The sequence below is a fragment of the Curcuma longa genome, chromosome 11 (assembly GCF_044706935.1).
Source record: "Curcuma longa cultivar G26 ecotype Majalengka, Jawa Barat chromosome 11, ITB_CL_G26_1.1, whole genome shotgun sequence".
Lineage (NCBI taxonomy): Eukaryota > Viridiplantae > Streptophyta > Magnoliopsida > Zingiberales > Zingiberaceae > Curcuma > Curcuma longa.
The window spans coordinates 29749710-29764942 of record NC_133871.1 but is presented as its reverse complement, the minus strand read 5'-3'; the positions used below and the strand labels follow the sequence as shown (position 1 = coordinate 29764942).

Here is a 15233-nt window from a genome sequence, read left to right as displayed (position 1 = left end):
CCTTTTTTAACAAAAAAAGTAAAATCTATCATCCCAACGACCCCACGATCATCAATAAGAAAGTAAATCGAGAAACTGCACAAAACATAAACAAGTGGACCAAGCAAGCTAGATAGGCTAGAGTTTAACAAATTAGACTGCAACATCGCTGGCCGATCGATGATGGTTAAGTTACATAATTGATACAAGAACGAAAGTTACGAGAACGAAAACGAAACAAAATTGGCAAATCTGTTGCTGCACTATAAGTATTGCTGAAGGCTTTCGCCGCTGAGCGTCTCCATTTCCTTCAGAATTTGTTGAGCCAGCGTTTTAACAGGTAGCTCAACATCCTCAAGTAGTTCTCCAAGAAATGGGATGGTCTCGGGCAGCAAGACGAGATATTCTTCTTTCAAACGTTCTACCAAATACTTCACAATTCGGAGACCTAGCATCTTTGGACGGGTCTTCTCGCTTCTCGTCTGCATCAGCACCTTGACAAATAAAAGAAAATGGCATCATAAACTGTCATCCTGATGTAGGTACCTAAATTTTACTGTATGAATTGATACCCTTGAACCTCAGCAACACATAATCCAAGCATCTATTTAAAAATATCAAGACAAATTTTATAACAAAAATAATACAGACTTTTTCACTATATGTACTTTCTATTATTTCCTATTCGAAGTTTCAGATTCATATTAAGTCCATGTTTATGTCTACACAATAGTTCTATAACTCAGGCCACAAACTGGTTTATCAAATGACATAATAGTTTTCTAATATCTACTCAAGTATGAACTGTTTATATCCTGCGTCCCAACATGATGAGGTTTCAAGAAGGAATTCATAAATGAAACAACAAGAACAACCAGTGCAGTTGCCGTGCCCCAAGTAAGAATCAGGCTTATTATCTTATGATGCGCAGCTTATTAATATTGCGTATTATAATAGGTCAACATGGAAGAACCCTATACTCACTTCATGGTTCAGCGGCTTCAAAAGAACATCAGAGCGAGCTGTGACAGCCATCTGACCAAGGCACATAACAAGTGATTCATCAACTTCATCAACCGTAGGTACTTGCGAGTGTTGCTCAAGAAGCTTTGGAGGTTCAACTACAAGTTGGTAGGTGATGGGCTTCAGTAGCACCTGATACAGAAGAGTGGAAACATGATGAGAACAAGAGATTGAACAAATTTCTTTTCCGTTTAAAGAAGAGTGGGTTCAGGTACAAATACCCAAGGAATCTCCAGAGATAAATCATCACAAATTTGTTTTGTAGAGTGGCAAAAATGAGTTTACTCAGAAACATATAAGTACATAATACACAGAGACATAGTGTAGAGCTTCATAGAGAGAAATGAACCATACAGCTAAATGGAAATATGCTTACTGTACTTGTAGTTATTCAACACAAACTCAAATTAGATATGGTGTCAAAGGAACAAAAAATATTTGAAAACAAAAATTACGATGGAAGACAATTCACAGGGTAGGGAGATGAGATATGTTTTACTAAATAAACCATAACTATGCTCCAAATGGCTTTCAGCTAGTGACACAAGAGATCCTTATCTCAAGCATATGGATGTAAAAACAGATATTGAAGCATTTATAGGATTATGATGGAGAAATCTAAATTCTATCTAGTTTACATTTGGAACTTATGCTAGCATGCAAATTACATTCTGAGTCTCAAAGCTTTTGCTTGTAAAATGAATGGTTGTCCTTGTACTACAGAATGAGAAGAAACTAAACAGAGACTATTTGTGTGCAAAATAAATGATCAACTACAGACAACAATAGATATTTCAAGAGATGAGAGAATAACCTGAAAGTTGGTTGAATCCAAAAGTTTACGATCAGTATCATAGAGAAAGCACTTGTACAGTGATTTCAAAATTACTGCTTTTAGATGCCATTGCTCAAGTGACAGAAATTCATCATATCTGGACACGACAGCAGCTGCACCATTTGTCATCTTCCTTTTTTTAACCAAAGGCGCATTTACATCTTGAGTATCAGTTAGACATCGTACACAACCACCTAACAAATGCTTGAAATATGGCACAAAAATTGATCTGCATAAACAAGACATGCTATTGTTAACATCATCTAAAGAACAAAATGTCTCCTCTAGGAGCTTAAATAACAATAGGACATAGAAAGTCCATTGCAAAAGCTAAAGTTATTCAAATCCTGCAACTATTCATCTCTTCTCAAGTTGTAAAGCCATTGTCCAATATTTAAAAAATAGAATTTGAACCATATGATTGTTGATTATAGGAATTGGTTCAATAAATTTGAATACTCTAGGTCAATGATGGTTAGCTAGACAGATCTTATGCCTCTATTAAGTTATGTTCAAGGTTCAAGGTTCGAGACTAAATAACAAGAAATATTCAAATTAGTTAAATTATTTGTCATTAACTAACTTCTTATTTGAACACCCTCTACCCCTTTAGACCTTCCACTCTAAACAATTCAACTCATTACTATATGACCTTAATATATAACCTATTTATTTAATTTTAAAATATACTAGAGCTACACCTAATTGCCCTCTAACTAGTATTTTTTTATTTTGTCTTTCCAAATAATTAAATATGGATGAGGATGTAATAGGGGATTAAGTCCAATGGCATAGGAGGATCCATATAGCTGATCGTACGTAATGGGATAAAGGTTTGATTGTTGTTCTTGTTATTGTCTCTTTCCAATTCCAAACATGCATCTTAGCATTCCCACTGCTGCTATATAAACTTTTAGTATGTATTGCTTCCCAACATCCCACCACTCTAGACGGTTCAAGGGACATGTAATGATTGCATAAAAATCCAAAAGATCCTTAGCTAGCCACCATCCATTCTCAATCCCATGCCAGAATGCATAATGTAGAACAAACGTGAGACAGTATTGCAAATCTCAAGTATAGCACGAAGTTGCAATTCAACAAATAGTTAGCACGCTAAAAAATTCTGAACGTTGATGATCAGTGTAATACCCACCGTTGATGTGTCAAAAGCTCATTGACCAAATAGTAGAAGGAAATGTTTCGGTTCAAACTTCCAGTTTTAACCAGATCACATTCTTCAAGTTTCAAATCTGCCCACTCAAGACTGTGTAAGAAAAGAGGGTTAAACATGGGCTCAGAAAGTTTCATGGAAAGCTTGATCATTGCTTGAATTACACTTTGTTCCACCATGTTTATGTTCTTAATTGACTTTGGGAGTTGACGTCGAAGATCAAGTGCTATCAAGCAATGTTCATATATCTTCACATGATATTTTCCTATAGCTGGCCTATCCATTGAACTAATCATGTCAGAAAGCATACGAAAGACCAAGGACAGGCTCCATTCACCACATTCAAGAGCACTAGAGTATATCTGTAGCAGAGGTTTGAGAACAAGCCGAGCCTGCAAAGATCAACAATATTAACCGAGTGGAAGCACATAGACAAAAACTTCCAAGGTTTCAAAGAAATAATTACAACTCACGAGTAACCATATAGTTAGAGCAGAAACTTACAGGAACTGTAACTACCAACAGCTTTCGCACAGCATCAGCTTTCATCTTTATCTTTGAATCTACACTGAGAGCATATTCTGGACGAAGTACTATGAGATCTAAGATATCACTGAGATATGGATTCAGAGCCCCCCCAAGTTCATTTATAACTGCCTCTAAAGTGTTGAGGACAGAAAGTAACATAGATGACTTGTTATCAAAATCCCCACCAAGTGTCATTTTGTGTCTATTTTCATCTTCCATAATGGGGCAGCTTGAAATTTCATGAGACTGTTTCATTATATTCTTCATAATAAAAGGTAGTTGAGGCAATGCTTTTGACCCAAGAACACTAACTAGAATCCCTGCGGCTTGTATGCATCCAGAAGAGAGAGCCAAGTCATCAAAGCCAATGTACTTCACAATAGTTGCGAGGCATGTTTCAAATACTGCATTTTCAGCCGGATATTTCTTACATAATGCCTCTACTGAAGAAACTGCTGCTAGCTTCACTCTGGTGTCTGAAGTATCTAGATCTCCATCAATCAACTGGACTATTTTTGAACACAAGTTGTCAAAGAATGGTTTGACATCTTCACCAATAACTGGCGGTAGGCTAAGCTGTGATTGTTTTTCTTTCCTTTTCTTCAGAACAGAATTTTGGTTCTTCACTATCTCACATAAAAGGCCCAGTGTCTATGAAGTCAAAATAAAATTAGAAAATCATTAAAAGATAATAAAATATTACAAAAACTACAGGCTATAGTCAAAATCAAATGTCACATACCATATTTTCCACAACTGTAATAAAAGAAACCCAGAACGTAAAGTTAAGCAACAAATTTACCTGCTTTTTCACATTGTTATCTGTGTTTTTCAATAACTTAGTGATGCTTATAAAGAAAGTAGATGGAGCCATCCAATTTGCAGTGAGATTTAATATTTTGTCTGCGGACCTTTTTAGCCCCTTTATCCTATCTGAAGCAATGTTATTCATTTTCCTCTTGTCTCTGATACGTTGCAAGTGCAATACAACCTCCTGCATTAGTGCTCCAAGTGTCGTCTGTAAAAGTACATTGCAAGCTGAGATGGCATGTGGAAGTATAATGCACAATTTACATACAAAAGTAGAATTCAGCCCTCTACCAAAAAGTGTAAGCAATAGTTTCCACAATCCAGAAGTATAAAGAAGGCCTCCAAACTCCAATATAGTCCAAGGTTATCCAATCTTACACAAAAGAAGAGGGGCAATGTTGAATATCAATCCAATTGTTCAAACAATGGAACCTATATGATGTATGGTGGTTGGCCAGGGCTAAAAAGAATGTGAATGATTTATTCTATATATTGCAAGGGGAAAATTATGTTTCAAAAGTAAATTGAAACATCATCACATTATGATAGTTGCATTTGCATGTAATTTATTATCTAGCAATTAATGTTTTGACTTAAATGTTATGTGTGGCATATGGTAATGATAATTTTATAGATTTGATCAAATTGTACAAGAAATTGGCATCACAAAAATTGATATCAATTTCGAGAAGTCATGCTATGAAGAATTGACCTTATAAAGGATTTCCAAAACATGACAGCAAGTTTTCAAGTTTGTAAGAGAAAAATTATGTTTCAAAAGTAAATTGAAACATCATCACACTATGATAGTTGCATTTGCATGTAATTTATTATCTAGCAATTAATGTTGACTTAAATGTTATGTGTGGCATATAAAAGTAATGATAATTTTATAGATTTGATCAAATTGTAAAAGAAATTGGCATCACAGAAATTGATATCAATTTCGAGAAGTTGTGCTATGAAGAATTGACCTTATAAAGGACTTCCAAGACATGTTAGCAAGGTTTCAAGTTTCTTTCTGTGTTAGATTTTCCATCTCCAATCAGAACGACAGGATTTTTTGTATGTGTAATGCTCAACACACTTCATAGCAATCTAAGATCAACTCAAATGATTGTAGGTTCTCTCTGTAAGGCTCTTAGAAATTTCAATGAAAGCTTGGCAATCGAGTTAGTATATATAAGAACACCCAATAATATAAAACTTATACAGAATTTATATTTATGAAAGTTTGCATCTTAGATTAAATTGAGCTACGACTGAGGAGGTATAAGGAAATCTTTCTATAGATTATTACCCCAAGAGGGTTTAAGGCATTGTACCAATTGTTAATGAGAAGTAGCCGGCTGCAGCTCCTGTTTGGTCAAATGAAATAAGGCATAGCACCTTAATCAAGAGAAAGGAGTTCAAACTAATTGGCCTAGTGAAGCTGCCTAAGCTGCAGTTTGAGATGGAGCACCAGTTGTAGCATACACTTGGTTCAGGACAAACAACCTCCTAGAGTGTTTGTGACTGGATTCGATTTAACTTGCATTTTGATTGGTACACAAGTAGTCAATCACCTATAAGTGATTGTGCTTCCTAGAAGGATGCCAAAGAACCTAGGAAGAAGAGGATAACAAAACAAATCGAGTGGAAAATGTCTTTAGCCTTTCCTCACAAAACGCTCTGCCTCTTAACTCAGTCACAACCTCCATTGCAGTCACACACGCATCCTAATCTTGGGAAATGTCTTGAGCCTTTCCTCCCAATGCACTCCACCTCTAACTTAGCCGCCATCCCAAGCACATGAGCATCCTAATCACCAATAGCAAAGGGCAAACTATTGACCATGGAATTGAACTCATATTGTAGAACCATGACAAAAGGAAAGGTAGAACTCTTATTGAAGACAAGTACTTGGTAAAAGTTACAGATGAGGAGGAATCCAGTGAAAAAGGAGAAAAGGAATGGATTTCAAAGGACTTAGGATGATTTTAGGATGTTAGATGATATTGAGATAATAGATCTCAGATAATAAAGCCCCAAGTGAACAAGATGACCAAATCTTAGTATTTGTAAAAAGGAATACATATCCTAATGCCTATTTTAACTAATATATACAAACACGTAAATTTCTTTAATACTTGTAATATCAAAAAGGGTTGTGATTGTAGGAGTGGAATTACAAAAGATGGGAGAACTGCACTGTGCTGATACAGTTCAGTGTACCTTCACAACATATTAAGAAGCAAAAGACAATAGAATACTACAAACAATCAGTTGCACAAAAGATGATAAAAAAATATGGAGAAAACAGATGTCAAGAATCATCAATAAGAACTTAACATCTAAAAGAAACCACAATGTAAAATGAAATTTTGGAAGCCTTACTAACCACAATGCACAACAAAATGATGGAAGTCTATTTATTTACATGGAAGCATGTACTGGTAAAAGAATCACGATGCTTGGAAACAAATAATATAAGCTTAGAAGCATACCCTACATGAGAATACCCATGTATGAAAGTTTTGGGAAGTCTGTCGTATAAAACATTGAACAGAGTAAGCAATAGTCATTCACTAAAAACGTGTGAAAAAGGTTAATAACGTGTGAAAAAGCAGATAACACAAAGTAGACATTCAACACAACACAGGGCATGGTAAAGTATCGATAGCAGAAAATCACAGCCATTGATAAGAATAAGGAATAAAACAGTGTTAAATACAAAGATGGACAATAAAATGTACCTGAAGATATCCAACATCTTCCATAGCCTCAAGATCAAAGAGTAATTTAGGATCTTGCAGTTTAAGCAAAGTAAACTGCATTATCAAATGTAGCTGAAAGAGAAATTCTTCTTCATTATGTGCTCCAAGTTTGAAAAGCTTTACTAAACAGGGAAACCATATCTGACAGGAGTACTGACTGCAGATTTCTACTGCAAAAGAGTATTCCCACTCGCTAAGGGTAGCAACAGAAAAGAAATCATTCAAATTCCTTCGAGATTCAGGAATCTTAGTGAGCCGCAGTACCAACGAATGGAATAGATGGAAAATAAGAATGCCTAAGCTGCGCTCTTCTTGTAAAACTCTGCTAGCAGGTTCAATACATGAGAAAAGATAATAAATACAATGGTTAAAGGAAAGAAAGATGTTTCAATTAGTGACAAACCTGAGAAGATACACCATCAGAGTCAAGCGTCGGGATTCAGCAACCTCTGGAAGAGCTCTTATAAATATCTGGAAAAAATTACTTCATGAAAAATAATACTAAGAAGAAGAAGAAGAAGAGGTCATTTGGTAGGCATAGACCACTACCTGTAGCAACTTATCTATGCTTTTGGCCTTCGACATCCAGCAAGGCACCATAGTAGATATCAGATCTTCAAGAACATGTTGTGAGTGGCTATCATTCTTTTACACAAGAAAGAAATTTAAACAAATTGTTAATTTATGCAGAAAGATCCAAAGGCAACATTCTGATATAACAAGAACATATAGGAAATGGGCATGAAATTCACTGCTGAAAATCATTAATGAGGTTCCAGCATAAACACCAATAAGAAGGATTCGTGTTGACTTGCAACTACAAATTCAGTACAGCATGCAAAAAAACATCCAGTAAAAATAAAGTAACTAATTAATGGGATTTCATTTCCGCAAGTCTATCTAGACCATACCAAGCTGTGGTTGTGTCAGGTATTTTAAGATAACTAGTGTAGCCTCAAAGAGCTTCCCCACATAAACCAAGGCATAAGTTTTAAAGATGCCCTAAATTGCTCTTTGAGTTTGAGGCTGTGGCTGTATGTTGTAATAACTAGTGGTTATTTATTAACATTTTTCAATGAATATGGTCTTCAAAGAATTATAAAATGCTCATAGTGTTTCTCTCCTTATCACCATTATTTTTACTTAAATAAACTTTGTCTCTTCTTAACTAAAGCTACAAGTAAGCAAAGAGAACTTTTTTGTGAAAAAAAATGAGGATAGTTACATTTCTTTGTTTAATGATTTAAGTTATTAAATTATATTAATCTAAAGATTTTTAAAAGACAGAAAAGTGCACTGGTAGACAAGAAGGAAGAGAAAGAATGTATATAGGCATAATATGAAAACTGCAACGTTAAATAGAAAGGAAGCCAACAAGTTGTTGAAGGAACTTTTGACAAAATTAATCCAAAAAAATTGAAGTGTCCTGATAATGATGCTAACTTTTATCTAAAAACATAAGAACCTGTTTTAATGCAGATTCCCCAATCGCAGCAAATACATCAGAAATGTGTTCTGAGATCCACCCAGATGAGACCTTTGTGATAGAAGATAGCAATAAGAATGCATGGTTACGGGTTGTGACATCTATAGTAGATCTTGCAATTTGAACTAAAAGGCCTATATTGACATGGGTAAATGTATAATCCTGCAAAAGAAATATATACATATATTAAAATCTTCCTGAACAAAAGTGAGTGAATTTAGATGTTCAAATTTTCATGAATTTAGAAACACTTACAGCAAGAGTAGGATTTGACGACAAGGAATCAGTAATATCCTTAAGAACTAGTAATATGGCATGACGAGCTTGGTAAACAGAAGTAGTTACATCATCGCACCAATTATCATAGAAGAGTTCCTCTAATACCTTGAAAAGAGGTTTTACTAGAGAAGTCCTACAAATGTGCATGCAATTAGTTAATCAAGCTCAAACATTTTAATCAATAAAATAAAAAGTAAACAGCCGCAAGGATATTGGATCATCGCCACAAACCTTTCGCTTAGATTTTTTTTCAGAAGCAAGATGTCCAGTAATGACATAAGAACAGAAAGTCTTGATTCTTGTGTAGATAATGCAGCTTGATGGAGAGCAGAAGCATACTCAGTTGGATGCTTATTCCTCTTGAATCTTTTTGATGGCACAAGCTTATGATCTTGGAGATGAATTGATTCGAGTAATGAAACTATGGAAAGGCAATTAATCTGCCAAAAAGAAAGGCTTAGTAAGTTGTAAAATATACTAGTAACTAAATATTCCAACATAAGCCATTAAGTGAATTGCCCAACTCCAGTAGCTAATTGGCCTAATTTCAATTGAAGCTTCAAGTGCAACTCCTGGTCAAAAAAAATTGTGACACAAAATAATACGTATACTTTGGAGAGAATGAAGAGGAGATAAAATTCTGCAGAGAAGAGGTAAGATATCCTTTTGTTGTGGGTGGAACTTGAGAATGCTAATTTTGTTCATGCAGAAGCAACATTGCATGGCAAAGGAAGGAGGTAGTGGCACACTAGATGTTTTGGTGTAGCAGGCAGTCATGGATGGGAGAAGTGCAAACAGAAGGCACAATGTAGGAGAGATGCAAAGGGGGAAGGGGGATTAGGAAGACTTTCATACCAATCGTGGCGCTCTAGTTCAGTCCCAACTGAAGTTGTCTAATAAAGAGAGTTTATAAGCCTAGATGAGCAAATTAGTGTTAACTTGAACTCAAGCATTTGGGCTAATGGTTGATACTAAAAAGTTAGTGGGCCCATTTAATTCTAGACCTTATTAACTCAGGGCATAAGCATTTGGGCCAGCAGGTAGGGCCTAGCAAGTTAAGAGGAATCACTTGGAACATAATCACAATTGAACAGAAGGAACCTGATTACAATAAAGAATTAGTACACCTAGCTAATATATAGGGAACTATTCTAACATCAAACAAACCTATAAACATTTAAGAGCATCTAGCTTGTAAATAGTTTAAGTAATCTACATGCAAATTTACAACACTAGCATGTGGTTAAAATGGTGTTTTTCTCAATGGAGATGGTATGAATAAGTATTTTGAAGTATTTATTTGTAATATATTTTATTCATCGATAAGACATAAGGTAAAGATAGAAAGTGCTAGCTGGGCGTTTTGACCCCGCATGGCGGGAGACCGGGCTGCCCTTATATTTTATTCATTGATAAGACATTAAAGATAGAAAGTGCTAGCTGTTTCCCCCAACAAGGAAACATAGTCGTCCTCTCTCCTACATTAAACATCCATGCGTCTCTTGGCTTCGATCATCATTACACAAGTGCCAACACCTTAACATCTTCCCAAAAGCACTGCTTTGCCTTTGTTGGATCAGCATGCGACTTTTGTCAGAGCTCCCTCACCGCGTGCGTCCTGTTTGAGAGTGCACCCATTGGCCACAAACTCACCATGCGCACCCTTCGTGAGATCACACCAACCATGTGCATCCTCCGTACAAGCAACCTGCATTGCCTTCTCATATCACAGCCATAGCAAGTGCAGCAGTTTCTTGGATCATCAATTTGATAGCTCTCCCTTCCTCCTCTCTCAACATGCATCTTTCCACGAATCTCAAGCTATTGTGCCTAGCATTTCTGCTTGCATCATTCCACAATCTAAAGTCAGCAAATCTTTCCTCGGCTTCCATCATTTAGCAAGCCTTAAGTCAAATTAGTCATCTTTTCTTCACGTGAATCATTCCATGGATCACGAATAAGATCAGTAATCTTCTCTTTGCATTCGTCAGTTCATGGACACAAGTCATCGTCTCTCCGCATGCGTCATTCCATAGACCTGAATCGGGAATCAGATCAGTCCTTTCTGTGTCTGGAATTCCACAGACATCTCAAGCAGGATGAATCTTCCCTCCACATGTGTCACTCCACATACATATTAGTTGAATATATTTACAACAAATTGGTTTTTACAGTATATTTAAACCAGCTTAAGTTGGGGTGTTAGGGAATTATATTAAATATATAAGGGTTAAGTGCTTATTTGTAATATCGTCTATTCATCAATAATATATATAAATATAAGGGTTATCTGGAATTCTGAGAGAAAGAGAATCCTAATTAATAATTAGTTACGTATTTGCAATATGTCGTTTTCCAATTGAACAAAATCAAAAAGAAGCTGAAGCACTTTGCAGGGCTTCATAGCATTCCAGACTCAGGAGTCTACCAAGCATATACCTCATGTTGCAATTGAAATAAAAATTCACAGTGTTAACAGAAGAGGATGTCATGGTTTCAGATAATATGAGTATGCTCCAACTACATGACCCCAAAGTAGCAAATGAATTATCGACTTCAATATTATATGTAATCGACAATTTAAATCAAAATCTATCTATTGAAAAGGAGATAAAAGAAGCCACATAGTAAAAAAAGGAATAAACTAAAAATGAGTCCATGTATAAAGTAGCAGGTCATACATTTAACCGTAGAAGAGCATCTCTACTCGCATTTCGCAAATCACCATTATCACTCCGGAATAAAATAACCAGGTTCCATAAGAGCTCATCCTGAAAGGCGGCAATCGTACATTATTATCACATCAAACCAATAGCAGCTAGAGTACTAGACACAATAAAACAACAAAATAGTGATCGCACCCTCAATAACTTATAATCTCTAATAATCTAGATAAAAATTAAACTGTAACAGCAAAGCTGTCTGTGAAAGAAATTAGAATAAGATAAGAATGTCCAACAGCAGGCATGCACAATAGAATTAAGCATTCAGCTGGCTAACTATCAAAATAAAAAGAAGGTAAAGCAAATCATCAAAAAAATTTGAGATCAAAATATTAAAATAAATAACTTTGCTGTGCATGGGGCATTCTCTATGAGGTGATAATTGTGAGTTGATGACATAGAAAGACAAAAGAATATAACTTAGAATATCATTCATGAGTTGATGACAGAGAGTGCCAAGAAAAATCTTTCCTCAGGAATGCTAAGTTGCTCAACAATAATGCAGTAATTAGAAGATGAAACATATAGAATAGACTAACACCACCAGGAAAATCATCATAACAATTATTAAATTATCGTTATTTAAGAATGGCCAAATGCAACAAGAAATGAGAAGCTCCATCAAAAAAAACAAATCTTATTATGGCAACCTTTGGAATTGATAACCAGAAAAACAGATTTCTAATAACCTACATATCTTCTGAGAAATCTTATCTAACAGCTTTAAAAATGTTATATATATATGAATATTAGAAATTTTCTGAGATTTGCAGACCACAAGCGATATGTAAACAATTGCAACTAATGTCTAAACAATTGCTTCAACTAATATCTACATGAAATGAATGAAACCTCAACAATGCGCAACTATTATTCTAAATAAGTTGGCAGAATGGTAATAGAATTCCAACCTGTAGCTCTCTCTTCAAATTTTCATAAAAAGTTGAATCTATCATCCGAAGAACCATTAAACAAGGAGCCAAAACAGCTGGATCATCTGATGCTAAATCATCCATCTGAATCAAATAGATTTTAAGATGAACGAATACAGTAAACTTGAGAGAATTTCTACTAGTTGAGAAAATGTTATGTATATTAACAAAAAAAATAAAAAAGTTTGCAACTTACTCGTAAGGCTCTCAGTAGGTAATCTATGATGTCTGAATCAAGGTATATAGAACTTGATAAAGGGGAGCAAATCTGAGGATTCAGAAAGAAATAATATTATTGAAATTTACAAGAGAGCATGCTAAATAATGGGCAGACCATAAGGAAGTATTCTTCCTAATGAGTGCAAGTGAACAAACAGGAGAAAGAAAATAACATAATGGAAGAGGACAGGAATATGGTTTAAAAGGGTAAAAGAATTACTGCTAATTGGACGACATATTTTTTTAATATAAGAAAACTATTTTTTTAACTTACATGCCAATAATCATAGTACCTACAAATGGAGATAATCATCATATTTCTTAAGTCTAGTCATGTACAATTGTACACAATATGGCTTTACAAAGGTTATGTCAAAATAGAGAGCACAACTTTACATGATATGTATGGGTTCAGAAAATATTAAAAGGGAGAAAGAAGCATAGTGAGCACTTTCACAGCTGGATAAAGCATATGCTTAAGAAAGGTTGATACTAAAGTAGCAAAAAGATCTGAATGTGAATACCGAAGATATTCCAAATAAGAATGAGCTAGATACCTCTAAAAGCAAGCATAATAACTGAATTTCATTCTTGGAAAGCTTTTTTTGCAATGAATGAGCACCAGTGTCATGCTGACTATACTTTTCCATGAGCTCAAACAGTAAAGATTTGACAGCTCCAACAGACAGTAATGATGCTCCCATTCCTTTGAATAACGATAATATCATTAGCTGCAAAAATGGCACACAATTAACGAGCATTCATCAATATACGACTATGAGAAAAATCGAAAAATACGTAGGGAGGGGAGGGAGGATCAATTGTCATGGTAAAACAAACCTTTCTATATGAGGATCCTTTAAGTGCAGACTGCAAAATATAGAGCAATATAGCTTCTTTTTCTGTTGGAACAAATCTGAAAATATACATATATGGAAAAGGCAATCAACCAATCAATGAATCCTCCAGAATATAACACCAAAAGGCACATGCACAAGATAAAAGACATTTCCTTGTGAGAAGCTAAAATAACCACAAGAAAAAAAAGACACAAGATACAAGTATAAAATATACAGAATAAATAAAAAACAATAAAATTAGCATGCCAAAAAACACATGATTTTAAATATAAATACAATGTAGTTCAAGAAGTATCATAATGAAAAAAATGCCAAAACATTCAAGTAGCTAGCACCCACACATAACTGCACAAACAAGGCATGAATGAAATTGACTGAAATCACACTTCCATAGCTGACAGTTTAATATTTAAAATGTAGCGGAATACCTCTTTTGACTGCTATTAGGTGCTAAGAGATCGTTGCTTGAAGAACTCAACATTGATGTCAAATATGAATGAAGAAAATTGATGTCCAAAGAGATCAATGTCTTCTCATTTACCAAAGCCTCCACGAAATCCCAGAAAGTTGGAAGTGATAAGCTCATGGAGAGAAAGATACCGTCCCCTGCAAATAAAATGCATCAATTCAAGTAAATAATTGCATGAATATGTTAGGTTATAAATGAAACTTATACAACTGGCATATACCATATTTAGATTGAGAAGCATCAAATCGACTACTATCATACATCTTGTAGAACTCTTCAATGCAATGAAGTGCAGATGTCCGTACATCCTACAAGCCAAATTAACAATTCATATCCAAAAAGTAATTATATTAATCACTATTAGCACCATAGAGAATCAACGCACAAAAAACAAAGAGCCACATCTACATGTGGAGGGGGGGTGTGAATTATATAGGAAAGAACAATTTAAATACTAAATCAAACCTTATCATGATTGGCAAGTGGAACAAGAAGTGAAGGAAATTCAACTAAAGCCTGCAAATAATTATTCTCGTCTGAGTTGGTTCTCTCAGCTGATGCAAATATCGAGCATATCATCTCGAACAACTGCAGACTCTGAATTTGAACTTCCTTCTTGTAGCCTACAAGCAAAACTTCCATCAAATTTTCAGGAAAAATGAGCTATGCAGAAGAATATACATAAAAAAATTCAATCCCCTAAGGAACAATGTTAAAATAAGAAGAATCTCATCATAGATTCGTCAAAATGTGACTATTTTATGTTTCATTATGAGCATTCCAAGTAAAATGCTCTTAAATTTCAACAACTTTAACTATACAAAAAAGTTTAGTTAGCTATGGATGCTACAATTTTATCAACTAAATAAGCTCAGTGTTTGATGTGCTTATATGATAATGAATATGAGATTAAGGAAAGACATCAAAAAGCTCCTAATCAGTTAAAACTTGATCCTGAAAACATAGACAAGAAGGTGAAGGAGATGAGGATCCATCTTAAAGTAATCGCCAAAAGTGAGCATAGACAATATAATATGATTATAATATTGGATGTTATTGTCCAAGTACAATAATATGGTTAGCAAGGGATAAACATGGTTAACTCATCCGTGACATATTCAAAGTAGCAATGGTCTTATGGATCCAGCAATAAGAGAATT

General features: G+C 34.8%; 1 protein-coding gene across 1 annotated transcript in view; it reads right to left on the bottom strand.

Annotated features, from left to right (window-relative positions):
* Positions 1 to 95: 95 nt before the first annotated feature.
* The window catches only part of LOC141840720 (uncharacterized protein At3g06530), a 28652-nt gene continuing 13514 nt past the window's right edge, over positions 96 to 15233 (bottom strand). Inside the window, exons 20-39 of the mRNA XM_074728782.1 lie at positions 14539 to 14696; positions 14294 to 14381; positions 14033 to 14210; positions 13585 to 13660; positions 13302 to 13475; positions 12722 to 12793; positions 12505 to 12609; positions 11552 to 11641; positions 9102 to 9310; positions 8847 to 9003; positions 8571 to 8753; positions 7655 to 7750; positions 7509 to 7576; positions 7085 to 7427; positions 4342 to 4557; positions 3516 to 4190; positions 2994 to 3403; positions 1817 to 2066; positions 964 to 1134; positions 96 to 473 (exon numbers count right to left, since the gene is read on the bottom strand). Coding sequence (XP_074584883.1) covers positions 243 to 473; positions 964 to 1134; positions 1817 to 2066; positions 2994 to 3403; positions 3516 to 4190; positions 4342 to 4557; positions 7085 to 7427; positions 7509 to 7576; positions 7655 to 7750; positions 8571 to 8753; positions 8847 to 9003; positions 9102 to 9310; positions 11552 to 11641; positions 12505 to 12609; positions 12722 to 12793; positions 13302 to 13475; positions 13585 to 13660; positions 14033 to 14210; positions 14294 to 14381; positions 14539 to 14696 — 3950 coding nt within the window. The 3' untranslated portion in view covers positions 96 to 242. The remainder of the gene's footprint in view (positions 474 to 963; positions 1135 to 1816; positions 2067 to 2993; positions 3404 to 3515; positions 4191 to 4341; positions 4558 to 7084; positions 7428 to 7508; positions 7577 to 7654; positions 7751 to 8570; positions 8754 to 8846; positions 9004 to 9101; positions 9311 to 11551; positions 11642 to 12504; positions 12610 to 12721; positions 12794 to 13301; positions 13476 to 13584; positions 13661 to 14032; positions 14211 to 14293; positions 14382 to 14538; positions 14697 to 15233) is intronic.